Source organism: Phaethon aethereus, assembly GCF_964289735.1.
Source record: "Phaethon aethereus genome assembly, chromosome: 8".
In the NCBI taxonomy this organism is placed as follows: Eukaryota; Metazoa; Chordata; class Aves; order Phaethontiformes; family Phaethontidae; genus Phaethon; species Phaethon aethereus.
In genome coordinates this window covers 6,443,926-6,471,114 of record NC_138584.1, presented here as the reverse complement: position 1 = coordinate 6,471,114, position 27,189 = coordinate 6,443,926, and the positions used below count along the sequence as shown (strand labels likewise).

General features: G+C 43.3%; 1 protein-coding gene across 1 annotated transcript in view; it reads left to right on the top strand.

Annotated features, from left to right (window-relative positions):
• DARS2 (aspartyl-tRNA synthetase 2, mitochondrial) overlaps positions 1 to 27,189 on the top strand; it is a gene marked incomplete at its 3' end in the record, with an annotated part of 29,672 nt that overhangs the window by 2,185 nt on the left and 298 nt on the right. The window contains 17 exon segments of the mRNA XM_082002841.1: positions 597 to 663; positions 961 to 1,062; positions 2,266 to 2,361; positions 3,342 to 3,465; positions 4,118 to 4,164; positions 5,709 to 5,815; positions 6,625 to 6,694; positions 7,271 to 7,450; positions 8,276 to 8,383; positions 9,904 to 9,966; positions 10,147 to 10,299; positions 11,135 to 11,353; positions 11,885 to 11,995; positions 12,202 to 12,277; positions 25,045 to 25,100; positions 25,103 to 25,167; positions 27,162 to 27,187. Coding sequence (XP_081858967.1) covers positions 597 to 663; positions 961 to 1,062; positions 2,266 to 2,361; positions 3,342 to 3,465; positions 4,118 to 4,164; positions 5,709 to 5,815; positions 6,625 to 6,694; positions 7,271 to 7,450; positions 8,276 to 8,383; positions 9,904 to 9,966; positions 10,147 to 10,299; positions 11,135 to 11,353; positions 11,885 to 11,995; positions 12,202 to 12,277; positions 25,045 to 25,100; positions 25,103 to 25,167; positions 27,162 to 27,187 — 1,670 coding nt within the window.

The window sequence follows — 27,189 nt, the reverse complement described above, 5'->3', positions numbered from 1 at the left end:
CCAGGAAACAGAGTTAGGATTATTGCAATGAGACCGTTGCGCTTTTACTTTTAAAGACAGACAGAGCGTGTTCCATTTGACAGCTTCTTGATGGATTAAGTACAAAGGTAGCTGTCTCTACTGCAGCTGAGGAGATCAAGTTTTGTGATTCTGGGTCTAGGAGTGTGAATTGTTCATGTGAAACTTTTTGTGGGACCAGTGTTCTCCTAATTGTTTTGTGGTTGGATTTTTTTTTTTATCCATATGAACTTTATTTTTATTGCTCATGTAACTGTGTTTATCAGAATGATGTTTCCCAGCAGGAAATTGCACTTGTTCAGATTCCCAGCTCTACATGGATTAATGTTCAAATTAAAATCCTACCTCTCCTGCTTATTTGCATGCTGTTTGTCTGTGGCTGGGCAAAAATCTGAAACAAATTGTTCGTATTAGATTCAGGTGTGGGAAAAGTATCTGTACATACATTACTTGGAAGCGCTTTGAGATTAGTCACAAGGTACAGGAAGTAGCTAGTTGCCATGTGCTTTGGCTTAAAAAGCAGAAGACTACTTAATTCTTAAAAAAAATGTTTTTCCTTTTGTGTTTCTATGGATCAGGCAAGGCCTGTTTCTGGTTTTGAGAGATTTCCAGGGTCTGACCCAGATCATCATTCCACAGGATGAGGTAAGTGCTACCAAATTTTAAGTCTTTTATTTTTATTTTTTCCTTTGGTGGCTTGGGTCCAGCAGACATGGAGATCAGAGTGAAGTACTTTGTCAGACTGAGTACTCTGACTCACAAATATATTTAAGCGTTATGAGAGCCCTAATCTGACACTACAACAGAAACATTAATGCTGTTTCCTCTGGCTTATGAGGAATGATCCCTGATTCAAATGGACTGTTAAGAAGTGAGGCCCTTGAGCATGGTGCATTTGTCCTGATCTTTGAATTTCTGTGAGACATTGTCCTCTTCTTGCAGGCACATTCCCATGTGAAGAAGCTCTTGTCTAATGCCCCAGTGGAGTCTGTTGTGCGAGTGACTGGAATTGTGTCCCCTCGGCCCCCAGGACAGGAGAATCCGGTAAGGATGTTGGAGTCTTCGAAGGTTTTTATTCCTTGTGGAAAAGAGCACTGGATAGTAGGATTATGGTGGATTTTGTCATATGGGCTCTGGGTGTGTGACAGCCTATCCTCAGATAATGTGAGGTGAAATAACTGCTATGACATGTAACTTAGGAGACCCTCAAAGCACATTACACAAAGACACCCATGAATTAAATTGTTCCAGCCCTTTGAAAGGATAATGGCTGGCTTTTTCAGGCTTTCCAAGTGTGGTTGAGAATTTCTTTTTCTTGAAAATAAATATTGTCATCACAAGTTCCATAGCATGTGATGACCTATTTCTCACTCAGAATAGATTTTGTTGTACTCCATTGCATAGGAAACAGAGGTGGAATAATTGTTCAATGTTATGCATTCCTCAGATCTCATTGTGGTCAGACATAGATTAATCTGTTAGGATTGTACATATCCCATCACTCATAGGCCTAAAAAGAGAACCTGGATTTGTGACCATAACACTTTTTGCTCTGAACACTTACAGATGTCCATAAAGAATGAAGGCTTCAAGCAATGCTTTTATTTCTCTTAATAATTTATAATGTTGTTGGAAGGTTTATACGCTTTTCCCTGGAGCTCTGTAGGATCAAATGGACTTTGATGTGGCCCAGTGCTAAGTGGGGGAAGCTGTCGGTTCTCCCTCAGGATCTAAGAGAAAGACGACCAGTTCTGAGAGCTGGTGTTCGGAACTGGAAGTTCTGAGAAGTTCCTCACAAGTTACCTTTTTTGATTTGTATTAAGGACTGATGGTGATGCTGCTAATGCACACTAAAACGTATACTGCATGGTTTCATGAAGCTAATGGAACTAGTGTTTTGTCCAAACACATGTGCCCTAGAAGGGTCTGTGCCTGACTGTTCCTCTGTGCTCAGCATGTCCTTCAAGGAGAAGGCAAAGGATAAGTAACTATATTTCTTGTAGAGGTCAGTATGCTACTGGAAAGACCATGCCATCTTCAGTGAGGTGACTTGTGTTTTTCTGAACAGAAGGGAAATCTAGGAGAAATCTGTCCTTGAGAGAAGTTCTCAGTTATACTGTGTTAGAAGGCAGGGAGGATACTCACATGGGTTTCTTTTTTTCACCTGACCATCTGTGAAAAACCTTTGTCCAATTGTTTCCCCTAAGTTTTTAATCTAATTTTTTTTTCCTTGCCTTTTTGCTCCAGAAAATGCCAACAGGGGATATTGAAGTGAAGGCAGAGACAGCAGAGATACTAAACTCCTGCAAGAAACTACCTTTTGAAATCAAGGATTTTGTCAAGGTGTCTGTGTTTGGGTTTGTTTGTTTGTTTTTACCAAAGTGGTGGCTTTTCCATAAATTGAGAATTTGCCCATGGTGATGGCAAACTAAGAGCTTAGTCTGGTTCTCCCAACTCTGCTTTGGGGGGAGGATGTTAATTAAAATAAGGATGCAGCTTGTTAGCCATGAGGATGTATTTCTAATTAGAGTTAAGCAGAAGACAAGGTTTGAATGATTCCAGCGCACACGGTTTTCAAATACCACTGTAAGAACAGATGGTAAAGGGAAGAGTGACAGAAATCAGGCAGTGCTAGCTTTTTTGAGAGTGTGAAACGGATCCTGTCAATGCACTGCTGTGTTTTAAGGCAAGCGTGCTTAGTCTTATCTGTACAAGTAGCTAGTCAGCCAGATTATTTTCTTCCTCTGTAAGTACAGTCTTATAAGAGGTTAGTTTTAGTGCAGGCTCTGTAGTGTAGGAGTGGCATTGCTTTTAACTGATATTCTCCGTGCCATTGAAACTGTGACTGATACGTAAGTGTTGGAGGAGGGAGAACTGGGTCATGTTCCCTCTGTGTTAAGAGTCCTGGACAATTACCATCATCCACACCACTTTAGTTTTCCTGTCTGTAATATGGATGTCTCACTGTTTAGTTGTTCCTTTAGATCGATGTATTATACCACTCCTCTGCCTAAAAATTGCAAGGAGGATTGCTACAGTCTCTTGCAGTGGACTGAGAATAAGGAGGGCTGAAATCCCGAGCTTTGAGGCACCTCTTATCACAGTAAATGTCTGTCTGTTTTGTTTGGGTTTTTTTTACAGTAATTGTCATCACTCTCAGTGGCAGATGTTTGTCTGTGTGGGTTGTGGGTAATGGGTTGGTTGTGGCAATAGAGCAGCACCCTTTTTTAGCTTCCCCCTTTTGTCCTGTGGCTTTAGGAGCAGCTTCATTAGACATGCAATTTGAATTTTGTCTCTTAATCCTAGTTATCTCTTATCTCCAGAAATCAGAGGCTTTACGGATGCAGTATCGCTACTTGGACTTGCGCAGCTTCCGGTTGCAGTATAACCTGCGGCTGAGATCACAGATAGTGATGAGGATGCGGGAGTATCTGTGTAGCCTCCATGGTAAGAAAAGTGCTTGGAGAACAGTGTGCAGCAAAGAACACTTTAGCCCTCCCTTCTTCTGTTTCCTGTCATTGGGAGAGATTGCCAATCAACATGCTACTCCAAACTGGTTCCGCTTCATAACGGTGTGTCTGCTTGCAGTGGAGTCTTTAAAGGGGTGTTGGCAGGCCTGAAGAGCAAAATATGTTGAAATCTCTTGGCATGCTACAAACCAATTGTTTCAAGTGAGCTATAACCAGTGAGAAAAGGCCTTTTGCAGGTATCTTCCCTCTTTTGGTCATGCAACTTGAGGCATGTCAAAGGGATGGATTTCTTACAGGGTTTTTGCTTATCTTATAATCAGGAGGTCTTTTTTTGAAAAACAAAGCCTCGTTCAAAATGGATAGAGAATTAACAGTTTTTCAGCCTATATGGAGTCCTCTGTCATCAAGAATTCTGGCAGGACATCAGGGTAGCTTAGACCCTTTAAATCTGTCATTACACAAGTTATTCTTAGAAGCAGCAAAATCTGTAGATTTTGGAGAGGCTGCATTAGAGATGCAGCTAAGATTACCTATTTTGTTGAGTAACCCTACTCTAGCTTACTTTGTGTCATACTAGTTCTTCTTGCTCTCAGCATATTCTGTGTCTGAAGCATGTGTTTGTTCCTCAGGGTTTGTGGATGTAGAAACTCCAACGCTCTTTAAGAGAACCCCAGGGGTATGTATTCTGTTAGTAATGCATTTTAGCCTCTTGCGATTGCATAGGCAGTTCGTGGTTGAATTACTGTCACGTGCCACTCTGCCTTCATTGCTGTTCCCTCACTAAGTAACAGCTCCTGCAAATTTCTGATATAGTATGTTGATCCTTTTAAAGGTAGAAGGAGTGAAAGGGAAGAGGTGATATCTTGTGTCTTAATTTTGAACCTTCAAATGAATAAAGCTTCTGTCTTGTAGAGTGCATGTTGAATGGAAGTCCTGTAGTGGGACAGCCAGATTATAAACAAAAAAACCTTCCTCTAAGCACTGTTTCCCCAGCATTTATCTCTTTAACTAATAGGTTAATGCAGTGGCACTACTCAAGGCATTTTAATTTCTGAGTTTATATTCCTTTATTTCAAAAATAATCACAGGAAAGAAAGATGTAGCCCAGGAATTGTTGATGCAGCTAACACATTGAGTTCTTGCATTTAAACCCCTGTCTTGAATGGTGTATTGTTATGCGTTAGTCTCACAGAGCAGGAGGTGGAGAATCCTCATTTGGGGTATTTTGGACCAAGTTGGTTAACAGATTATATTTTTTTTTAAGTGTGATATACAAACAGCCATTTCATCACAAGTGGGATTTCATAATGGGGAAAATAGATCCTTTCCTCTTGTGGTTCTAGGCTGTGGTGTTAGCTTAGAATTTGTAGATTTAATTCTGCAAAATAGCTGTGTGTCAGGCTGTACGATTGCCTGCTGCAGAATCCAGTCTTCCAATAATGGCCCACCCAGTTTCTACATGAGGTGTGAGACTTAAGTCCTGTATATGTTTAATCTAATTGCTGCAAAAGGGTCCAAGATGTTGATACTAGATTTGATTCAACAGTTGAGGAGAGCTCAATTGTAGAAATACACTGGCGGTGGGAGCAAAAAATGGTGAAGGAAGGTGTTTTGCAGTCTATTGAAAACTGTCACTACCTTGAAAAGGATAGCTTCTGTTTGCTGCAGTTCCTAGAGAATGCTGAAAAGATTGTGCATTTCATTATCATTTTATTTGACATATCACTCTTTAATTGCTGTGCTGACCTATCTTCCTGGAAAGTTCAGTGTTTTAGTCTTCTCTTGCCTTGGTGAATGGAAGAAAATCTGTAGAAGAGGTGTGAAAAATTGACTCATAGATTAGGAAGCACATGCACTGATGTTTTTTAATCTTAATTTGTATGTTCGCTTTTCTTTGTACTTTGAGGTGAGGGCTCAGAAATTCTCAATTCTTTTTAGTTTCTCTCTGGAAGATACTTTTATACCCTCCTCCTTACAGCATCTATTTTTGCCCTTCCATATCCACTTGTAACATTTTGACCAAGAAAAGCCGAGGAAGAGAAAGAGCTGAATCTTCTGAGAGAGAAGGGGGAAAAAAATGGCCTAAACCCCAAAGGCTCTTGGAAAGCAGCATATCTCTATTGCGTGCTAGGTATATTCAGGTCAGCTCTTTCTCCGTTGGGGAATTGAGGCCACTTATTTGCTGAACTGTGTAAGCTTTTCTCTTCTTTTTGATACCAGGGAGCAAAAGAATTCCTTGTGCCTTCAAGGGAAGCGGGCAAGTTCTACTCTTTGCCACAGAGTCCTCAGCAGTTCAAGCAGCTCCTCATGGTTGGAGGCCTGGACAGGTAAGAGTTTCTTGGACTCTTGTTCCCTGCATGTCCCCTCCTGTGTTTGCTTGCTTTGATCTGTGATGTTTTATATACTTTCCCCAAAAACTTAACGCCAAGGGTTTTGTGTTTTGAAGAGGGATCCTTGAATACTTGGGACTTCCCAACTAGGCCAGGCCTTTTGCTCCTCAACAGTAATGCCTCCCTGTAAGAGGAAACGTATCCTGTTTGAAGGTTGAAATCTTCACTGTTGTTTTAAGTGGAAACCTGATCTGAAGCACAGCCTTCCTGAAGGGTAGAAAATCTAGTGCATGATAAAAGCCTCTCCAAGAGTAATATATAGAACTAATTGAGATGAGGCTGGACAGCTGAGCATGAGTGAGACATGGAAAGTGTGCTCGCAGGGTGTACACGTACAAAGCTTTTAATTGTGCTTGTTCCTCCAAATAAAACTGAAGGAGAGGGCGATAGTTGTCCATGCAGTGAACTGCAGGCCAGGTCTTGATTATGACTTGAGTTTTGCATGGCCCTTAGCAGAGTCCAGGTTTGGAGCAGAAGGTGGGAAGGGGGTTGCGTATGCTCCTGTCAGGATGCAGCTCACCTGATACCCTCCAGAGGCACGTGGAGGCTGTGGTTGGAGATGGATACAGCTGCTGATCCAGTAGCTTCCACCCAGAACTTCATGCTTTTGAGCAGATGAGGAACAACCAGGACTATGATCATCCGCTACAAAGGGAACAGAGCTTTTTTTTTAAACTGGTAACTCTATAGTCACAATTTAATTTCAGGTACTTTAAATTGTTATCTAAGTAAAAGTACTATTGCAGGTACTTTCAGGTTGCTCGCTGCTACAGAGATGAAGGTTCGCGGCCCGACAGGCAGCCTGAATTCACTCAGGTAACCAGCTCACGCTGCCTTTCACCCTCCTCCTTGCCCCAAACAGCTTGTAGCTGTTTTCCTTTCTGAAGGCTTAGTTTCTGCTAGCTCTTGTGCTGCTTGGGGGGTACAATATTGTTTGCGTGTTTCACAGGCACAGCTCTTTGAAGTTTTTATGGGACATGCACAGAGTTACTGTCCTTGGATAACTGCGCAGTCCTAGGTGCAGTAGGTGTGGGAATTGTGTTGCAGCAGTGATTATGCTTGATGATGCAATCTCCTCCTGTCCTGCTGGGTCAGGCATCTTATTCCTCAGCCTTGAGATCCCAGGCAGAGTTATTCTGGTTCATTCAAGGCTTTTCCTTCTATCCTTGTGGTTATTACCTCATTCAGTTCTCTGAGGAGATAGTGTCCTGAGTCATGTGGCTGTAGGGAGATCATAAGCATGCCCTCACTCTAATGCAGTCATGCTATGATTTAATGTAGTATATTGTTTCTTTTTATGCTGGTGTTATAGTGAAGAGATTCTGCAAGTAGCAATGCAAAAGCAAAACCTGTAGCTAATGTGGAATCCCCCCTCTTGTTTTCTGTTTTAAGATAGATATAGAGATGTCATTTGTAGACCAAGCTGGGATCCAGAGACTGATAGAGGGCCTCCTGCAATATTCCTGGCCTGAGGAAAGAGGCTGCATTACGACTCCTTTCCCTTCCATGACGTATGAGGAGGCACTGGCTAATTATGGCACTGATAAACCAGACACCCGTTTTGGGATGAAGGTGAGGGTTTGGCCATTGGAAACTTGCAGCTTCTCCTTTCTATTAGTGTTTTAATAATGTTGATTTGGATCACGTATACATGATTGGCTGGGGTTCTTAAAGCTGTAATTTACGCAAGGTGTCTCTCCCATTGTCACTGCTTTGTGCAGGTAGTAATCTGATGGGGAAGAGAGGGTTTGATTATTTGACTGTGGGGAAAATGTATGTTTTAAGAAAATTTTATTTTGAAGGTAATGTAGTGGTAGGAAGCAATGCATTTTCACTGTGTTAGGAACCGGAGCCCCTAAGGCATCCACAGATACCATAAGTGCTTTTGTCTACTGCACTCCAAAGCATACTGCTGGTGAGCATGCTTCAGAGATACAGGCTTCTCCAGCCTTTTAATGACCTGAAGATATTTTCAAGATAACCTACTGCAATTGTGTGCATACACTGTTTGTGTATTGAGAATATTGACAAATGCGTTAAGAGGAACAGTGCTGAAAAGCAAGAAAGGGTCTTATTCCCCAGGAATTAATTTTGGGGGTTTCTTTTTCAGTATGTAGTGCTCTACACTGTGGTAGGATGGCATCATCTCAACCTTAGGTTTTCCTGGCTCAAACCCAATTTTGGGGTTTCCTGGCTGTCTTGCATTTCTGTTTCTGTAGTGTTTAGCTTCCTAATGGTTATTCCAGTTTGGCCCCATTCATTTCTTTGTGAACCATTTAATTTCACTAAACAAAGAAATGATGTCCCAGAGAATAGTGTTGAAGCTGTTAAGACACAGGTGCAGGATTTTTGCTTCATGTTCCTACCGCTGCTGCTTTTTCCTGTGATCTCTCTCAGATAGTGGACGTCAGTGACTTTTTACAAAGATCAGACATTCAGTTTGTGCAGAATGCACTCAGTTACCCACGTGGCACTGTCAAAGCCATTTGTATCCCTCAGGGAGTGGTAAGTGATGCTTTTACATGCTGTTTGTGCATTATGTGAAGTAAATAAAATACCATTTTTAATTCATTTGTTGGTATGGAAATGTTCCTTGCTATTACTGGGGGAGTAGTGCCCTTCAGGGAACTTGGCATTGGTTGTGGTTGACATCAGGTTGGCCTGAGTGATGTTAGAAGAGGGGAATGGAGATGACCAGGTGATGGGAAGAGTATATTGCCCTCAGGAACAGGGAGTAAGAAAGCAGAGCTGCAAGGTCCCTTAGGATAGGGAAGTGATACTAGTGATAGGATGAGAGGAAATGGCCTCTAGTTGCACCAGAGGAGGTTTAGACTAGATATTAGGAAAAATTTCTTTACTGAGAGAGTGGTCAAGCATTGGAACAGGCTGTCCTGGGAGATGGTGGGGTCACCATCACTGGAAGTATTCAAAAAAACGTGTAGACGTGGCACTTCGGGATGTGGTTTAGTGGGCATGGTGGTGCTGGGTTGATGGTTGGACTTGATGATCTTAAAGGTCCTTCCCAATCTTAATGATATGTGATTTTGTGAAGCCTCTCAGGTCATCAGCTTGCTTTTTTGTCAAGGATGGCTTCTGATGTGCATCTCAATAATAAATTGTGCCCTGTGGCAAGGATTGAAATAAAGCCAGGTATGGCACAGCTCTGTTCTGGACTAGTGAGAGAAAGGTCAGGTGGTTACAAGCCCTTCGTGTTTGCTTCTGCATTTGTGGGCACAACTCATGTCTCGTAACCATTCTGATTTAAACCTTCAAATCCAAGGCTGACAACAGATGTAGATAGATACAGCCATGTATTTTAGCAGGGAAGCAGATTGAATTCTGCCTGTGGTCATCTTTGCAGCTTGGTCAGTGGCGGGGCGGGGGGGACCAACAACCACTAAACACTGAGTTTTATTGGGGGAATAAGACTTTATAACTATGGTTTCTCTTAGGATACCTTTAATTTTAGCTCAAAACACAAGCTGCTAGCTTCCCATGAGAGGGCACTAAGGTGTGTGTTTGAGCAAAACAAAAGTGGAATCTTGAGCCTCTCTAAACATTAGGGTAGCTGAAAAACTTCAAGATCTTGATGCAGGTCCTCATTTACTGCATTTGTTTGCCTGTGAGAGTCAGCCCAGTTGGTTTCGCTCTGTTGTTCCTCCAAATTGAGCTATGCCTTCCCCATCAACAGTGTGGTGTTATAACCTTGTTCCTGCACGCTGGAGGCAGTTAGTTGGCATAATCTAACTGCTGACCAGCTACATCTGATCTGAGAGCAGGGAGAAAAACTGCAGCCAGGCGTACAACCTAGAGGAGCCTCTTCCTGAAAGGAGCTCTTGGAGAAGGCACTGTGCCGCAGCCTAGTGCTGTGGGCCCTGTCCTGTTCCACAGCACTTATTAGAACTTGTAATGGAAACAAAAGAACTTGAAGTTTGGAAAAAGCTCAGTCAATAGATTTGAATCCTGGTTGGGCTTTCGGTATATTTTGCTGAGGTTTAATGTGTCTTCTCTTGCTCTTTTCCCAGAGGTATCTTAAAAATAAGGATTTGGAGTCATTAAAGGAGTCTGCAAAATCCCAGTTTAACCAGGTGAGAGAAACACTGCTGAGGCATTGGAAATGGTGAATGACAAAGTGTGTACAAAGGCACTTGCAGGCAGAGGAATGTAGAAGAGCAGTTTTTAATAGCTGAGAGTCAGTGCCTGAGCATTTGATGCTTCAAGACAAGAGAGGGCAGCACTGGACTGAACATACTTTTACCTTTCTTTAGGAAATCATGGAGATAATCTGCAGGCCTGATGGAAGCTTGAAGTCTCTGCTTACAAAGTTTCTTGGTGAGAAGCAGCAGCCAGAGCTTATCCAAGCACTGAACATGCAGGTGGATGATGTGGTACTGCTGGCAGCTGGTGAACACAAGCAAGTGGTAGGAAGCCTTTCTGAGGTGGCTGAGTTGAATGTTGCTGATGATGGCTTTGTTATCTGACCTTAGTCTAATTCCTGATATTAAAATAAATCATCATCTAATTCTGTGTTTCTCTGGAGCTGAAGCTATAGCCACAGCAAATAATGCATGAAATGTACCTATTACTTTTATTTCCCCCAGTCAAATTCTGTAACTCGTAAGTGTAATGAAGGCTGCAATATAAAACAGGAACAAATCAGTGCCTCCTTTTCTCTCACCTTAACTTAATTTTTAAAGTATCGAACAGAGATTGGTAATTCTGCCTCCCATAAGTAGCTGTGCTTCACTCTTGTCATCTGCTTATTAGCAGTAGTGATGGGAGATTCCATCCCTAGCCTTTTCTGTTCTTCCCAGCAGATGTTGCCTTCCAAGCATTGGTCTATGACAAGTGTCATGCTTTGCTTGATAGCTAAACTTTTGTCATATTCTCTTTCTGTGCCTTCATTTCACTGTCTGCAAAGTACAGATCTTACCTGTGCTCCCCCAGTTAATCCACATTTATGTGGAGCTTGAGGTTAATCTAGGAGAGTTCCATCCTCACAGAACACTTGGAAGAAAATGAGCTTTCCAGCTCCTTACTCACCTTTCTTTGTCAAACCCTGGAGCTGCTGCTGCCTCAGCAGGAAAGTGATTTTTTTTTTAGGAGACAAGGCAAAAGTGTTTAAGGCAACAGCGCGTTACAACTGATGCGCTCTCTGATACTACCTTTATGAAACACTCTTTCACTGGTCAGTGTTTGAGCAACTTCCCTGTTATTAAAATTGCCCTGTCTCATTCTTTTGCTTCTCTTTTGCAGTGCTCTGCATTAGGAAGCCTGCGGTTGGAGAGTGCTGACCTCCTTGAGGCAGCTGGGCTGGTACTCCGTGATCCTACGACTTTTCACTTTCTGTGGGTGGTGGATTTTCCACTTTTCCTCCCCAAGGAAGAGAATCCCACTGAACTGGAATCTGCTCATCACCCCTTCACTGCCCCTCATCCTTCAGATACCAGCCTCCTCTATTCTGATCCCACAAAGGTAACTAACTTCATGCCTGCCATACTGGCTCTTTTACAGCTGTATGTCCTGGAAAACTGTGTAAGTAGCACCTGTTTTTACTGTAAAAAGGGATGTTGTTTCATGGAACTGACTGCACATTGTACGTATCTGTTTGGAAGAGCTGGCTTCCAGATTACTCTGAGTGGCAAATACCCATGTCTGCCCCTGACAAAAGGGGCTTATAGGAAACAGTTGCTTAAAGGGAGGAGTCTTACATTCTGACCCATCCCATGTTGCTTCAGGTTTTGATCAACTTTGCAAAAGGATTTGCTGATTTTGTTTGATTTGTTTGATTCAACTTTGCAAAGTTTGTACTGTTCCCACCTCTGTCAGCAGCAGTCCATGCCTCCAGTCCTATGACTGGTAGCTGAACTGCAAGGTACCAGAGAGAGCAGTGTTCTAGTATGTCATGGCTTCATTCCCAGTGCCTTTGCTGTCTGTGTGCAGATTTGATGTTAAATGCAGCTGTGTCCCAGCATTGCTAAGGTGCCTGTTCATTTCTTTCTGCAGGTCCGTAGCCAGCACTATGACCTGGTGCTGAATGGCAGTGAAGTTGGAGGTGGCTCCATCAGAATTCATAGTGCAGAACAACAGCGTTTTGTGCTGGAGAAAGTGCTGAAGGTAACACCTACAGATGTCTGTAATATCCTCTTGGAGATTTAAATGACTACTTAAATAGCCACTTCAAATTCTGAAAGAAACGCATGCTTCTTAGAGAAACATAACTCCTAGCCCTGAGTGATGGATGCCTTCATCATACCTTCATCTTATGTTGCTAGTAGGAAAACCATTGTTTACCCAGTGACACTTGTTACATGATTTTACAGGAGAACTCTGAGGTGCTTTCCCATCTGCTTGAGGCTTTAGAGTTTGGAGCTCCACCTCATGGAGGAATTGCTTTAGGTGAGTGCTCTGTGTCACCTCCAGGATGCAGGTGCCTTGTGACTTTTTTTTTTTTTTTGGCATATTAGATCCCAGGAGTAAGCCTCGTGCTTATTAGCAAAAGCCTTGTCCCCTCTGGACAGAGGGGGTGTTCTGATGTTGCTATTTGGCACCACCAACATGGTAACACTGTGGGTTTACACAGATGTGGGTTTACACATCTCTTTAGCTGCTTTGTAGAAGAAAACAGAAGTTTCATCACCAAGTGCAGAATGTTCTGGTGTTCCTCCCCAGTGTCATAGTGTGATTTGGTTCCTATGCAAGGGCCAAATCACATATTGGTGGCTCTAAGAATGATCCTTATATGGTTCTTCTACAAACAGCATATTGGAAAGATGGAGTAGATAATATTACTGAGCTTGAAGAATAAAACTGAAGCAAGTAAGGGGAAAAAATTAATCTCAACCAGTAGCAAACAAACAGCATGTTCATTAAGATTAGGTCATCTTTATTCTCATCCCTCTGCAGCCAGAAGAGGATCCCTGTGCTGCAGGCCCAGAGGCCTGGGACAGTGTGGTACTTTGTTTCATGCCCGGGGTCACAGCCACAGCCTTGCCCTCTGCTCCAGTCTCCCTTCCCTTCTTTCTTATCTGTGGTGCTCACTAAATCAGATAATGTCAGATTTTTTCCTAGAACATTGCAAGTTTGTGTTTTTGAAAAACCACAAACCAAACCCTCCACCAAAACAAACGAACCCCACAAACAAGAGGTAGCATTCTAACTCATGGTTTTCCAGTATGATTTCCCTCCACCCAATCACCCAGATGCTCTTGTTCTTTTTTTAATTTCTCCTAGTTGTAATCCTTCAGAACTCGTTAATTTGAGCTTTGTTTGAGCAGTTAAGCAGAGCCCTGACAGTGTTCCTGCCACTCAGTTGCCCTGGTTTTGTTATGGTGCCTTTGCAAAAGCACCGTCTCTGCCTTGCAGTCCTTGATGTGTTGCAGAACTTTCTATAATATTGAAAAGCTTTATTTTGCTAGGTGTTTCTTTTCTTTAGGCAAGTCTATTTCTCTGCTACTGTTTGAGATTATTTTTTTCCCCTTACTTGCTTCAGTTTTTTTCTTCAAGCTCAGTAATATTATCTACTCAATCTTTCTGATTTTTCCAAATCGGAGGATATAGGGCCATAACTCAAGTGGTTCATCAATTTGTTTTCTGCTTCTAGGACTTGACAGGCTGATCTCTCTCATCATTGATGCTCCAAGTATCAGAGATGTCATTGCTTTTCCTAAATCCTTCAGGGGACGGGACCTGATGGGTAATGCTCCAGACTATGTCACTCCAGAAGAACTAGAGCCATATCACATCCAGGTTTCCTGGCCTCTTGCGGAAAAAGAGGCAAAGCAAAACTGACAAAGCCAGTGATGTTTAACCAGAGGTGGTTACAGCTTCTAAATACTAGAATTCAGTTCAGGAAACATCAACTGTTAATGGGAGGGTGCGGGATGGTGTAACCCCACTGTACCATGGCTAGGAATTCACGTTCGAGTTAGTAATGGGAAGGAGAAGTAGAAAAGCAAAAGAACAGAACATAATTTTAGCGTAGGATATTAAGATTGTTGGCTTTGGGGTGTCATACTGGAGTGGTGATAGACTCTATTTTCACTCCCCACTCTTTCCATGCCCTTTGTAAAGTATTTCTCCTCCTATCTGGAGGAGGTAGTGTCAGCCTCCCTGGCAGATGGCCTGTATTCCTGGTGATCATTGAATCTGTTAGCTGAGGACTGTTACAACAGAGCAATGCTGTGCTGGGCCAAGAGCTCTGGACACTTCACAGCAAAACTTCAGTGCAACCAGCAGCTTGTCTCATGCTGGAAGATACCAGGTCATCCAGAACTTGCCACAAGGAGTTCATATTCAGCTGTGTTCTCTCTTCAAAGACTGGGAGAGGAGTGCTTTTTATCATTTGCAACTGTTGTCCTTGTAATACTTGTCAGACAGGAGATGATCTCTTTGGGGCCTGTGGTCCTACTGCTTTTCAGCATGCTAATTCTGAAGTTTCTGTGTTTGTAAATAAAGTTTACCTGGCAATGTGGTTTTGACTGAGCTTGGCTTTGGGCTTTCTCTACAAGAAGAAGGAGCCACCAGTTCTTTACGACCCTTGATCCCTTCAGGAGATGACAAGAAGGCTGTGATGGCATAGCAGGCTTGCCAGTCCTTCTGTGAATTCTGTCTGGTTCTGCAAACCCGCTGCCAACAGCGGTGAGTGATGCAGCAGGAGGTTCCTTGCAAGTAATTATTCATCCCTGTCCCACACCAGAACAGCCACAGTGCTGGAGCAACTCCACACCGAGTAGAGCGTGGGCTCTAGCAGCATCTACCAGACCAAGCCAAGTGGCTCTGCTCTGCAGTGTGTACCAAGCTCTTGACAGAGGCACTCCAGTAGGTGTTCTTAACTCTGTGCTTAGGTTGGAGAAAGCAGAGAATTTGGTGGGAGGAAAGGAGGAGGGTGAAGGAGCTTGAGGAAAAGAGAAAGGAGAGGTTACCTGAATAAGGTAGGAAGATGGTGTGAAAGAAGAAAAGGGAGAGCTACTGTGTTCCAGCTGGGAAGGAGAGCAGGAAGCATCTGCCAGAGGAAGTGCATGAGGACAGATGGAAGACTGCAGTTCTTGTCTGAGCTGATACGGAGCTCCAGCCTCCTGCAGGAGATCCTCTCGCAGATTCTAACAGCTCCAAGGGTTATCAGCCAATTCAGTCTCCATGTTGTGGGATAACATTACGTGGTGGTGCATACTGGTGTCTTTAAATACTGGACTGTCTTGTTGATAAACAGGAAGGGAGGTGGCCTCCTTAAGGTTGTTTTTTTGGGTACTTTGTACAAGTAACAGTGAAGCTGACTTGCTGCTGCTTTGCAGATTATAAGATGATGGAGTTATATACATAAGAGAAAACTTAAATCCTTTCCTATCCCACGTTATGATTGTTGCTGGCAGTCTCAGAGCATGGTTAAATACTAGTTAAAAAACAAAACACAAGCCTGGATTTGTATTCACATTAATTCTAGCCAAACATTGTTAATTCCTTGATACTTTCCTTGTACAAGCTATTAATTCTCATCTTGCAATGAATTCACCTTTGTTTTACTTTTTTTTTCCCTTGAGGAGAATCTCTCAGTTCAGAGGGAAGCTGAGCTGACAATTGTATCCCTAGGCAGATGTGTGTTTAAAAACAATTTTTAAATTTGTTGTTTTTGCAGGTTGTGGGGGAAAGTCACCTTGTGAGAGTTATATTAAATATTTTCTTTCCCTTAACGTGTAAGTGGCACTATGGAATACAGCCACTACAAGGCTATATGTTGTAGTCAGACTGCTTTTTTAGAGGATGCTGGATTTTGTTACCTCACTACCAGTAAAGAAGTGAAATGAAGATTTGCATGGGATTTGCTTGACGGTCGTGTGTGTTCCTAAAGCAGGGATGTCGGAGGCTTGCTTGAGGACATGGAATCACAGAAAAGAACAGTTCTGAGAAGTTGTTCACTCCCCCAGACTTTTGTTTATAGTAGGTGTAAGCATAATGTGCTGAACTTTTTTTTTTGCCTTAATTGTGAAATAAGGGGCACTGTATCATTTGGTTAGTAATTGTTTGCAAAGGCAAATGCTGTTTGCGCCTGAAGAGACCCAGTTCTTTAAACTAGGTTTATTATCAAGTGTTCAAAGGGTAACTGATGCTCTAAGAGGCTTAGGCAGAAATGTAACACTACCTGGAACATTCTTCTTGACAGCACTTGTTAAAGCATGTGAGCAAGCTGTCTCTGAGGCGAACGCATCCCTCTCTTGTGCAAGCTCTTTTGTGTGATGTTTGTTTACCCACTGCTGTATTAAGGACTCACTGCAGTTATAAGTGTGTGACACAGCTACGCTTAGCTGCAGTGAGGGAAAAAAAAAAAAAGGCAAAAAACCATGTCATCTGAGCTGCTGCAGTCCTGCCACAATTAGGTCAGTGAAAAAGATGTAGCCCAAATTTATGCGAACCATCTGTGCTTGGATTTGTGAATGAAGGTGGCTTACAATACAAGTCTGTGAATTTGCCAGTGGTTGTGTGAATGTTGCCACAAAGACGACGCTGATTTTTATAGAGCATTGTGTAAGGCTTCACTTGGGCTTGTGGAAGCCTGATCTACAGAAAGTCATTTTTAAACTGCAATTAGTTGGCATATTTAGCTGCATATTTTCGTAGGAGCAAGAGTAGACAGGCATTACAAAGAAATACATGGAAATAAGGGACAGTCATATTGCAGACCAGTATGTTTGATGGAGAAAAGCTGCTGGCCTGTGATCCTGAAAATAGATGTTAAAACCACTACTTCAGCACAATGTCCATCAGAAATGCCTGCTGAAAATAAGCTACAGCATAACCACAAACTGCAAGCTTTCGCTGAGCCCTTGTTGCTTCCACCCTCCTTCCTTCCCCCTGTATGAGACAAACCTATGGAGAAATGTTGCTATGTCAGTTGTGCTAGAAGATACAAAGTCCTGGACTCCTCTCTTAAGAGTTAATCTTTAAGTAAGCTTTTGTTAGAGGTGTGGTGTATAAGAAAAGGTTGGTGAATCTGTATCGCTGCATGGTTTGTTTTTTTTTTTTTTTCCCTCCTCCTTCCCCATGCAGCAGCAGTCTCCAGGCCCAAGCAAAACTAGCAGTAGATATCTGTTCATCAACTTGACGAGAGTCCAAAGTCCTTGAGGGTGCCTTCATATGATTCCTGTTGTCCAAAGAGCAAACAGTAACACAATTGGTATACACAGACTCTTCCCTGCATTGGAGGTACTAATGTGACTGTCGACTGTTACCAGAAATGCCCCTCTGGCAGTATATATGCATGTAAAATTAGTAACAGAACCCATATCGTTACTATCTCCAGCTTCCTGCAGCCATTTCCGCTTGTCATCATGACTCCTCTGCTCTTCCTTCAGCTTCTTTTCAATATGTGCGTGTATACATGATGGACAAGAGAATTGCCCAGCCTCTGGGTGCTCTACCCGCAGCAGTTGGCTTTGTCACAAATAGACTCACCAGCTGGACACAGGTGCTGCCTGAGGCTTTGCTTGGGGTCTTTGCTGGTATGGATCAGCTTGTGATGGTTGAATGTGTTCTCTGACGCGGTCTTCTCATCTCTAGAGAATTTAAGACTAGCATACATGAATGTATGATGTGAATGTTAGGGTAGGGGATAGGATTGTACAAGGAGTGCTCTTGCAGAAATGAGAGTGGTATGTGAGGTCGCTGTACTCCTTTAACCCCTCCAGCTTGCTAATTTTCTTTTGCTAGATCTGAACAAAACATGTAAAATGGAGAGAGAGTTTATTCCCCACCTCTAGGGAAACTGACTCTGTTTATGTTTCAATAGATTTGACTGGAACAACTGTGTAGTAAGTTTATATACCACCCTTTGTAACATTAGAGATAAGTTTCTGATGTGTTTCAGTAATTTTTGTTTCCTTCCAGAACAGGAATGTAGCACTCTGGTGGGATTCTCAGCAGCCAAAGCGTGGGATTATTTTTTTTCTGTAAAGTTTCCAAGCCCTATCCAGAATATTTCAGGTTGGGCCAAGCTGGGGAGAGATGTCAGTGCTTGATTTCAACCATCCCACATGGCTTAGCGGGGGTTTGGCTGCAAGGGTTTTGTACAAACCGCCGTAAAGACAGGACCTGTTTTCAGAACTCAATCTGGATTTTAATCCTGTATAGTGCTGGTATTCAGCTGTCTCTCTAGAGTTAGCTAAATTACATCTATAACTTGACAGCAGCTTTGTGTAATCCCATGCTGCAGATACCCAGAGGTTCAGGGTGCTGGTTATTTTCCAGTTCTGTTGAAAACAGACGACTGCTATAAGAAAATACAATTTGTAGCAAGGCAGCAGAAATTTTCCAAGAATGGTTTCAGCTGTTTGCAGCTGATTTGTACCCACTATTTTACCCCATGGGGAAAAGTGGGGGAAGCTACTGCTCTGTACCATCACCCTCCTGTAGCCGGAGTCTGACAGGAGGGCATTTGTGTCTACTTTTCTTCTGCCTTGGAGAGCACGGGGACCTTAGCTCAGACCTGATGTGAGGACAGTCGGCGTGGCAGAAGCCAAAAGGACGTTGCCTGGGGGCACAAAGCTACTCCTGGAGCTACAGCATACGCTAGACCCAGCGTTGCTGCGGGTGAGCAGGAGGTGGTGCTTTGTGTATGCTCATGTGGTGACTCTCCGACCCCAGAAGGGCATGACTCCACTCCTCGGCGTTTCGCCAGCACCTCTCCCACTGGGAGGAATGGAGCGGGCATGGCGTCGGGTGACGCTGCACCCATGTCCAGCACCCGGTGAATACAGGCAGCCTCAGGAAAGGAATCTATAACGGTAAGAGCGGAGGGATAAGGAGAGCTTATGCTCTCAAATACAAGGGTTTCTCTCTTTTTTTCCCCCCCTTTCTCTATACCTTTAGCTGCTTGTACAATCATTTGTTTTGACACTTGTCACTGTCAGTGCGTCTCGCGAGGACACTTGGTACGCTCTCTGTCCCTTTGGCCCGCTTGTTAACAGCAGCCGCGAAGGCAGACGACTGGCAACCAGCTGGAAATCCCCCATGTGAGCTTCATGGACTTCACCTCTAAATGTCTGAGCTCTTATTTCAGGCTTGCTTTCTAGTTTCTTGTTTTTTTCCAAAACATTGTTGTATGTAATTAAGAAAATGTTGATTACATGCCATCACCAGCTGTGCCAGCCACAATTTTACAGCAAGCAGAGCTCTGTGACAGATCTATTCAGCCTGGATTGGTCACATTTCCCTCTAATAACCCAGCAGGCTCCAGCTTCCTTGCTATGTTTTGATAGCCTTTGTGTTTACTGTAATGCTGAAGTAGAGTTGAAGAAAAATGTTACAGACAGTTCTCCCATTCATTTGGTCATATTTTAAATGTATTTGTATTTCTGTAGCCATGAGTTCTGCTGTCAAATTATGTGTTAATCCTAAAAAGTGCTGCTGCTTCCTTAATTTAAACCTCTCATCTGATCATTTCATGAGCTACCTTCCCATTATGGTTATTAGAAAGAATTTGAGCATTCATTCCTTCTGTATTTTCCGCTCATCCTTTCACAATCATATCCTCTCTTTTTCAATCACATGAATTTTAAGCTGTAGAGTTTTAGGCTATCTCATCTGCCTGCCTGTGGGAATCGCCGCATAACTCCTGTGCTACCAGCAGTGACCTTCCATATGCCCATCGACAGCTGAAGTGGCCAAAAGCTGATGCTGCTATAGGTTGTTTGGAGTTGTCTTTTTTTAATTTCCTCCCCATGTGTTACTGTTTGTATTTATCAACCTCCACTTTCTGCTCTGTACTGTGTAAAGGTATGAGATAACTTTTTTTGGTGCAAAAACTAATATTAACCATGTACTTCAGTTACTATTTAAAAGAAACATAAGTTATCAGAAAGATCACAAAGTACCTGAAGAAGAAAGCAGCAAGCTTTGGCAGCACTTCCCAAGTAGCAGGTGTATATCGAAGCGAATGATAGAAAAACATTTCTGGGAACAGTTAGTACAAGGGGCATGTACAGTGGCAATTTTCTCCGGAGCAACAATCACAGTGTACTATTGGATTTTTTTATATTATCCTCTGTTTAGAGAGTGATAGATTTAAAACACTCTCAGTCCTGAGAATTTTACTCGCTTGCTTAGCAATTTGAAGAGAATTGTAGATGAAGGCTTCAGCTCTTTGATGGTGTCCCTTGAAATGCAGGCTCCTCATTTGTCATCTATTCAATTTTTCATGTCATTAGATTTTTATTTGTGTATAAAGAAAAAGACGTCCAGTACGGTTTTGCAAAAGAAAAGCCTTAAATGCTTGTTTGGGGTTTTTTTTTTTGTAGCATGAACAAAACTAATTTGATGGTAATTACAGTGCCAGGGCTCTGAGTAGGGTAGTACCCAGGGACTCCAAATCCTTTCAAAGAGCATCGCTTCACTCTGAGTGGCAAAACACGTGTCCAGAGCAAAATGGGTACGATATTTCTCATGGGTGCTACAGCCCCTGGTAATTGTAGAATGTTTTTGTAGCTCTGTACAAACATATTGGAGAACAAATAGGAGAGGTGGGTGGGTGACAGGCTGACTAGCTCAAGGTCACGCAGGGTATTGTCCTAGAGGGAGCATCCCAGGAATACCGTAACAGCTCACGTAGAAAGCTAACTCATCTCTAACCTCCCATACTTTTTTATGAGGAAGAAAAAAAAAAAAGGGCTGGTGTTTAAATAAAAAGTACTATGTCATATTTATAGTAAAAGTTTAAAAAAGCAATTATGGAAGGCAAGAGCTTGACTTGGAGGTTTAGGATGTCTTATAAAAATTCCAAGAATGTTTTAAATAGAATTGAAGTGAAAGCATATAAAGCCATGAATTCTCATTTCATATTTTCACGGTTAATATTGTATAATTAAAGATAAATCCAGCAAATTCCTGGCAAATATTTGGGGGGGTGGGGAAGATTCTTTTAATGGAAGGAGCATAATTTTAGCACAGCTGCCACAGAAATAAACAGGACCAAGCTCTACCCACAGTTGCCTTTTGGAGATGGCTTACTGGTTTTAATGCAGTTGCAGGAGCCACATGAAGAAAATATCTGGCATGCTGTTACTAATTTCATTTGTGGAAGATGAGATAAATAGTAATGACTATAAACACCCATTAAATGCAGACTCACAAGTTAAATAACTATGCTGACTAAATTAATATACTAAGAGGTACTTTGTAGTCAGGATGACATTCAGCTGGAATGATACTCTCTGAAAGGCAATTTCTGTGAGTTTATTATTTTATTAATGCTACCTGAACAACCTTCTGTTTAAGTTGTGAGTCTACAGACCTTTTTCTTCATGTCAAGGTCATTTCCATCCCCCCTTTCTGCTCCTTTCTGCTTCCTTGGCAGCACTGATCAAAGCCTTTGAGGGGTGCCCGGTGAGCAGCACTTCATTATTTCAACTAGGACCAGTTTTTGGGTCCAGCACACTGCATGGCCTCGAGCAGCTGCTGCAGCAGCACAGGTGAGGAGTAGGAATAAGTGACTGAGGTTTGGGGAATATAGGAATGAGGACTGCTTAGGCTGACTTGACGTAAAATAATGTGCAGTTAATTCATGCTGCCATCGTGTGGCTCCTGCTTAGGAAGATTTAAAAACACTGGAAATGGTCAAAATAATCAGAATCTATCATGCAACAGCAGGAAATAGTGAAGCTGTTCTTTAAATAGCCAGTGACACAGAAGATTTTTGTGTGTTTTCCAGGTGGTTACTGTCCCCTTTGAAATCATAAAGTAAGGTGCCATTTTATTCCTTAGCCTTTCATGGTAGTGTGAGCTGAAAGCTGGAGATGCACAGCGTGTGTTTATATCTTCTGTCGTACTATGCATCTTATTAGGGAGAACAGACATCACATAATGTGCATTTATAGCCATTTTTATGCATTCTAACAAATTCATAAACAGAAAATCTCATCTAACATGGAAGTCAATTTATAGTGTTCCCTTATTTATTATGTATACCTGGAGGATTAGTAAAATCGAGGATGAGAAGCCTCACCAAAGTCTGCTGAAGGCTGTGAAGAAGAAATTATGAGGGTGCTCAGGAGGGTGAGCTGCTTAACTCACCTTGCTTTCAACAGTCAGGACTTGAACGTGATGCTACTGAATGGTAGGATGTTTCTAATTGAGCTTAATACTTTTATGACCTCTTTGGCAGCTCTTGCGTTTCACTTGACCTTGCCTTCGAACTGCTGTAGGTTTGTCTTGGTTCTTGTTTCCTCTCCCTGGAGCTGGGATTGCTCAAGCTAATATCTCAAACTTCTCAGTCTGCGGACAACTCTGTCTGATTCCCTCAGTCACTGCGGTCCCTGGTGCGGGCACAGGCAGGGTTTTCGGGAGGCAATGCCTCCTGGCAGCTCCATGTGCTTATCCAAGCCCTTTTTCAGGGCACTCTGAGACTATGCCAACGGTGACCGCGTAAGCGTTGCCGTTTGTCGTTTATAACATTTCACGTAATGGTTGATAGATGGTGTGTTGGACTGTGCTGCGTAGCTCGCATGGCCAAATGAGACATTTTCCCCCCCCCCCCCAAGGCTTCTATCTCAGTATTACAGCTTGGTTTTGTCCAGGTTGCCTCACTCAGGGCTTGCCCCTTGAGGAAAGGGAGCGAGCTTTTGGTGACAGCCGCCTAAAGTGCCACTACTAAATGAATAACTACAATTCTCCCTTTGTAACCGTGGGATTAGTTTATATCTCTAAGCCTGCAAGACAAATGCTTTTTGCTTCATCACGATCCCTTAATGTAAGAAATAGTTGTTATGGCTGTGACAACCCTTCCTTTCAGTAGTCCTGGTAAGCACAACAAAGGAGCAGGTCAGCACTTTCCTTGGTCCTCCTCGTACTATTAATGTACGTGTAGGATAATTGTGGGAACAGAAAGACCTATTGAAAAAATGTCAGTAAGGCCAAAATGTTTAATGCTTTATTTTTTCATGCCAGTCGTTGTTAGAAAGTTTAAAAGCAAGAAGTGCTGACTAGCACTGCTGGTGATAATGACAAATAGTGAGATCTCCATGCAGAATAGAGGAAAAAATACATTCAAGAGGGCTCTTGGGAAATCAGGTGGTCTCAAGCTGTCTGTGTGCCAGGTATTTCACTGAAAAGTTAGCTGAAATTATTTCAGAATAATTTGTGGTGATTTTTGACAAATTATGGTGGATGGGGCGGAGCCTGACTGCCATAAAAGTCACGCAGTTACCTGTCTCGAGAAGGAAGAAGGGGAGGAGGACCTGGGTAATTACAGATCAGTTTAATTTTCATTTCCAGAAGAAAAAAAATCTGAAAAGCAGTCTGGAAGCTGTTGGACAAGTAAGCCATGTGGTTTTTTGGAGGAAAGTGAGCTCAAACCAAAGTAATATCATCCTGTGACAAGATTTAAAGGTCTTACTGCTAAGGGAGGGGCAGTACATGGCAAATACCAAGTCTTTTTGACATAGTCATACCTAATGTGACTCTGGATGAAACTGGGTACAAATGATTAGATGATGCTCCACAGGGGAAAAAAAAAAAAAAAAGTGTATTTTCAGGTGCTTGTCCCAGGAACATTTCTTTCAATCTTGGATAGTGAATAGAAAATGTAGTTTCATGTATTTATTAACAAAGTGGTACAAATTTGGAGAATCTGTAGGCTATTGGGTGAAGCATATGGCTGGGATTCAAACCTTGGCAAAGGGAGAAATGCTCACGGAAAAACTAGGATGCTGTGCAATACAGATAAAGGTAAGTTGCTGTATTTAGGAAAAAAAAAACCTCAGCTCTGTAGACAGCAGCAGATAACTGGCTGTTCTGACAGCAGAAACTGCTGGTGTTTATGCTGGGTCAGAAGCTAAGCATGAGTCAACAAACTTGTCCTATTGTGAAAAAGCAAATACCATGTTAGGGTGTAAACAGTCATGCAGACAGCAAAACACACGTTGCTGTCTCTCCGTTCTGCTCAGAGTGGTGTGGTCTCTGTTATAATACCTGATCTTTGGGTTTGGAGCTGTGCCCTTGAAGAGAACCCGCATGCTGCCCTAATTCCCGGTCTGTGCTTCTGGACCAGCCAAGAGTAGCGCTCTTCGCTTGCTGCCTCGTGGCTTGGGTGTTGAATGATTCTCTTTGATACAGAAAAGCTGATTCCTCCTGTCTGCAAGGATGGGAAGGCAGAGGTTGATGTGAGAGAGTTGACCGAGTGAACAAGTTGGGTTCTCTCTTTGGTGTAACATGTGGTGTCATCCTAAAGCTTGATTCCTGGCCCATGAAGAGTTGAACTGTTACGCCGGTGTGCTTTGACAGTTAGTTCTATGTTTGACCACTCTGTCTTGTTTAGTAGGTGTTGATGTTTTCCAAGAGGGAGAGATACTGATGTTCAGGCAGAATATTTGTGTATTTTTTACGTAATCTCATTGCACATTTCTCTCAGATTTAACCTTACAGACCCAGTGGATGATCATGTTCCCCATACTGTATTACGTTAAGAACAGAGGGGCTGTTTACATCATATCTTTGCAGATTCTGGGTGCTGCCTGAAGTCCACAGGGCTCCTGGAACTTGCATCCACACTGCCTTTGTAGGCAGTCTGAGCTCAAGATCATCCAGGTCTGGATCAACTTGACTTGCCCATGTGGCTGTGGGGACTTGGGGATCTTGTCTGCCTGCTGTCAGGCAAATAGTGTCTTTGCAAATGCAGATGATGGAGAATCCTGAAATATAACCCTCTTTCTGTGGGACACCTTGTTTGGACATCTCTAGTCGTGCACAAAGAGACTGCAAGCAGGATATGCACAACTCGGCTAATAAATACAGCTTCATGGCTTTAGGACACAGTGAGGGCAGGTAGGTTTTAACAAGCCGTTAGACCAAGTGTTAGTACAAGCTTCTTGACCAAGCATTAGTATGCTTCTACCCTCCTCTCCCTAAGACATCAAAGAGTCTTTTCTGGCCCTGTAGGCATTGCCAAGAGCAGAAGAGTTGGTCTCCAATGCTCCCTGCAGCAGATCCTTAATGGTACTCAGTTGCCATCTTCTGCCTCCATGAGTATTTCCTATGGAATTTTCAATATTGATGTTTTTCCCCTTGAACCTTTGAGCTACTGACTTTCCCTGCTGCAACAATCCTGTAACTTTGTTTTATCTGGCATAGCTCTTTTTTATATCTTTTTTCCACTTCTTGGCAATTTCTTCTGCCTATTTTAGGGAGCTGGGCTGCATTGAAGTTAGGCGTTGGGCCCTTGGATGCTGTTGAACCGCTTGGAGACGAGGCGGAAGGTTTACAGAGGATTACACTATCCCTGGTCTTGGAGGCAGCGTCAATGTCAGGCAAGTGTTAGGCTGGCAGGGAGGGAGGAAGGTAAGAGCCAACCTCAAGCACCAGAGCCAGCCCCATCTGACCATCAGCGTCGATTCTGGGGGCTGCATTGCCTGCCTTCCTGGGGGACGAACCTTCCCAACTCATGGCTATTTAGAAGAGACTCTCTGCTGCCTCACAGCACGGCTCTAGGTTTTGTTGGGCTGCAGTGATAGAAATCTGAAAGAGGAATTAACCTGCAGGTACTTAGTCAGGGCTGGCCTGTGGTTTTCCAGGCATGGAAGCCAGTGCTCAGGGTCAAAATGGCTGGACTGCATTTATATATCTCGGCCGCTGTCGTGAGAGCATCCAAACGCAGCAGCCTGGGCACTGGAGAGGGATGACTTAGTTCCTGGGCCTCTTGTTATTTGCCAAATGGTGCTCGAGTCACACCATCTTCCACAGAGGGTGAAGACACGCACGTGTCCTCTCCAAGTGCACCGCTCCTTAAATAGAGGCTCAGCAGTTTTCCCAGATGTTAGTTTAGCAATGCAAGGGCTAAACAAACAGCAACAGATGGGAAGTCCCCCGTTGTCGTGCACCACAAAGCCAGAATACGACGCCAAAACACATTTTGCAGAGTTGCTGCTCACAGCGGGTTAGTTTGAGCGCGCGGTGAGCTACAGCCGAAGGAAATGAGAGCGCAGCAGGAACGTTGTTGTATCCTTCTCAGATGTGATTAGGAAGGAGCTTTGGAAGATGATGGCTCACCTCTGAGATCCATGTGCGGCTGCTGCAGCAGGGGTAAATGCAGAATTAATAGCAGGTTTTTTTAAGACTTTTTTTCTTCAGAAATGCTTTACCAAAAGTGTTGCTCCTGGGGAGCATTTGCTTTAAAAGAGAGAGGTTATCTCAGGAGTCCTTTCCCAAAAGACTTCTCTGTTATATAACGTTTTAGCACGAAAGACCTTCTCTGAAGACTATGCTTTCCCTCAGGAGATTACCCTGGTTTGCTGAGCTTTTCCTTGTATGTTACAAAAACTCATTTCTGTCTCCATTTGTTTGAAAACAGCACTTAATATTGGCTGTAGCCCCGGGTCTGTCGGTCCCCTGCGGTGGGGTGGTCTCCCTTCCCGCCCAGGCTGGAGTTCGGTCACACAGAAGTTACGATACGGTCGTACCGCGGTCGATGGCTTTGCTCAGCACTGCCCCTGGCTTGGACGCTGCTTACAGACATTTAAAGCCCTGGGTCACCATCCTTTCTGGAAGCTTCATCCCCCACTGTTTTCAGGTGGAAACATGGCCCCAGGATCAGGGACTAGTGGACACAGAGGCTACACAAGCATCCAAAATTCTGTGCTTTTTCTCTTGGTTTCCTCATGGGAGTAAATTTTGCCTTTTCTGCCATTTGCAAGCCCAGCGTAGCCGATAAAGGGCTTTCCCAGAGTCCCAGGGTCACAGATTCAAGGCCAGACAAGTAGCGGCATCGTGCTGTTTCCCACCAGTGCCAGCGCTGCTCCATGATGGTTTCTGAAGCTAAAGAACCTCTTAGGGCATGAGGCATCCGAAAAACACCCGAGGGACTAGCTCTGGGGTTTTCATTTCCAAGGTCTGGTATCGCTGGATTCACGATCTGGTTTAAGTAGGGCAGAATATGTCTGTGTGAAGGAAAGGGGAGAGAAATGTCACGGGCAGGCGGACTGCCGGTGAAGCTGCCTGGCCCTGCAGGGACCAGGGCTCCCGAGGTGGATCCAAGCCATCAGATTTTACAGCCAGGACGAGCTGCTAATTCCTCCGGGGCGTAGGGTGTTGAATATGCAGTTGCTGGAGCTCTCGACAAAGCTGAGTGAACGTTTGTCGTTAGCCCTGAACATACGCTCCGCTCCTATTGGATCCGTAGCCTTCGCTGCAGCTTTTCACGGTTACATAAATATGGCCTATTTTCCCCTCACAAATTAACATCTCGCTCGCTAAGTTTAGGCTTTCGCGCGCACGCAAAACAATCCCTCTGATTTTTCACGCGCAGCTGGAAATCCTGGCTCTCCCGGGGAGAA